The sequence below is a fragment of the Penaeus monodon genome, chromosome 23 (assembly GCF_015228065.2).
Source record: "Penaeus monodon isolate SGIC_2016 chromosome 23, NSTDA_Pmon_1, whole genome shotgun sequence".
NCBI classification, from domain to species: Eukaryota; Metazoa; Arthropoda; class Malacostraca; order Decapoda; family Penaeidae; genus Penaeus; species Penaeus monodon.
In genome coordinates, this window is record NC_051408.1 from 14,741,025 (window position 1) to 14,742,549 (window position 1,525).

At 39.6% G+C, this 1,525-nt stretch overlaps 1 protein-coding gene across 1 annotated transcript in view; it reads right to left on the minus strand.

Annotated features, from left to right (window-relative positions):
* LOC119587803 (cylicin-2-like) overlaps nt 1–1,525 on the minus strand; it is a gene marked incomplete in the record, with an annotated part of 8,073 nt that overhangs the window by 4,510 nt on the left and 2,038 nt on the right. The window contains 1 exon segment of the mRNA XM_037936501.1: nt 1–419. Coding sequence (XP_037792429.1) covers nt 1–368 — 368 coding nt within the window.

Here is a 1,525-nt window from a genome sequence, read left to right on the forward strand (position 1 = left end):
TTGGCGACTGGCTCGTCTACCTCGGCCTTTGGCTTGGCCTCCTCATCGTCGCTGGTATCACTGTCGCTCTTAGCCTCTCCTGTAGCATCTTCAGGAGCCTTCTCCTCGGGACTCTTAGGTCGAATAGCGACTGGAGACTCCGGCTCTTCCACCTCTACGGCAGATACATTCACCACATCGATTTCCCCCTCCTCGTCAGAATTGGATCCCCTGCCCTCCTTGGTCTCTGGCACTTCCTCCTCCTTCGGCGTCTCATCCGAGGGCTCCTTAATGGTCATCATCCTCGCCTGCTCGCCCTTGAACGCCTGGAGGCTTGTGTCGTCGTCCGAGTCCTTCACTGTTATGGCGTCCTCGTCGATGAAGAGCATGGAGCCCGGGTTGACGCGTGTGGAGGACGGGGACTCTTGGGCCTTGGAATCCTGAAGAACATAAGGAAAACAGTCAGCGTCTCAAGTGATAAAGTTTTGATTACATCAAGTGACCGCAAGCTATAGTAATAATTTCTTGCGCTTATCGGATATCTAAACTCGAAATGAGAAATCCTTTTAGACATTAAGCTTGGATTTACTCGAACCCTGGCTTTTACTTTTGATATCTTGCAAAGTTTAGAGACTCATAGAGGTTGTGTTCAGAACCTTACATAAATATAATTTCAAATGAATATCTCTGCTTAAAGCTACTTTTTAAATTTATTAGGCGTTAGTTTTTCCTTTCGTAAAAATGATGATAGCTTGAATTATATTCACAGATGAGGCTTGATCTTAATTCCACTTACTGTACCACGAACGTCTGTCTGCTTAAACACTTTTTTGTTTTTACTGAGTGGCTAATTTCAAGTTATCATCCATTTTATGGACTAAGGAATCATATAAACAAGCTAGGCATCGAAAATTACTATTTATTGCTCTTATATCACAGGTTGTTTCAGAATTCAACTTGATACTTAGCTCACCCAACAATATAACAGATAGTAAATAAAACCAAAGTTCTTCGTGACATGCTTTGAAAAATAAAATGAATGAATGAAAGGCAACGCATCTTGCTTTGTAAAATTATACATAACTCTTTTCTGTGCAATTGCTGTCAACCATAAAAAAACTTATAAATTACAATAAAGTGATTGTAAATACCTACTTGACATACAGTGGTAATATTACGGAAATGATGACTGGATCTCTGACTTACAGTTACTTACCTTGGACAAAAACATCATAAAGGATACTACTTGAAAATACAAAGGCCAGATTCGGAGAAGTGAAATAAAAGCCTTAGTCATCAAAAGCAGATTTACATAAATGTACAGGAATCACTTTCATACATCACATGAATGTTTAGAGAGATATTTTTAAAGCTTTAACCAACATCGGGTTTTAGCCGTGTAATATGGTCAGTTTATATATCTTGTTCTCCTTTATTATGCACATTATTGTATGATGGTTAGCCCTGAATAGCATGTAGTTGTTGGAGAACAAAATAAGAAGCAGGAATTGTCAATCATTGCTCGTGTCAAAATTCTGCAGATCAT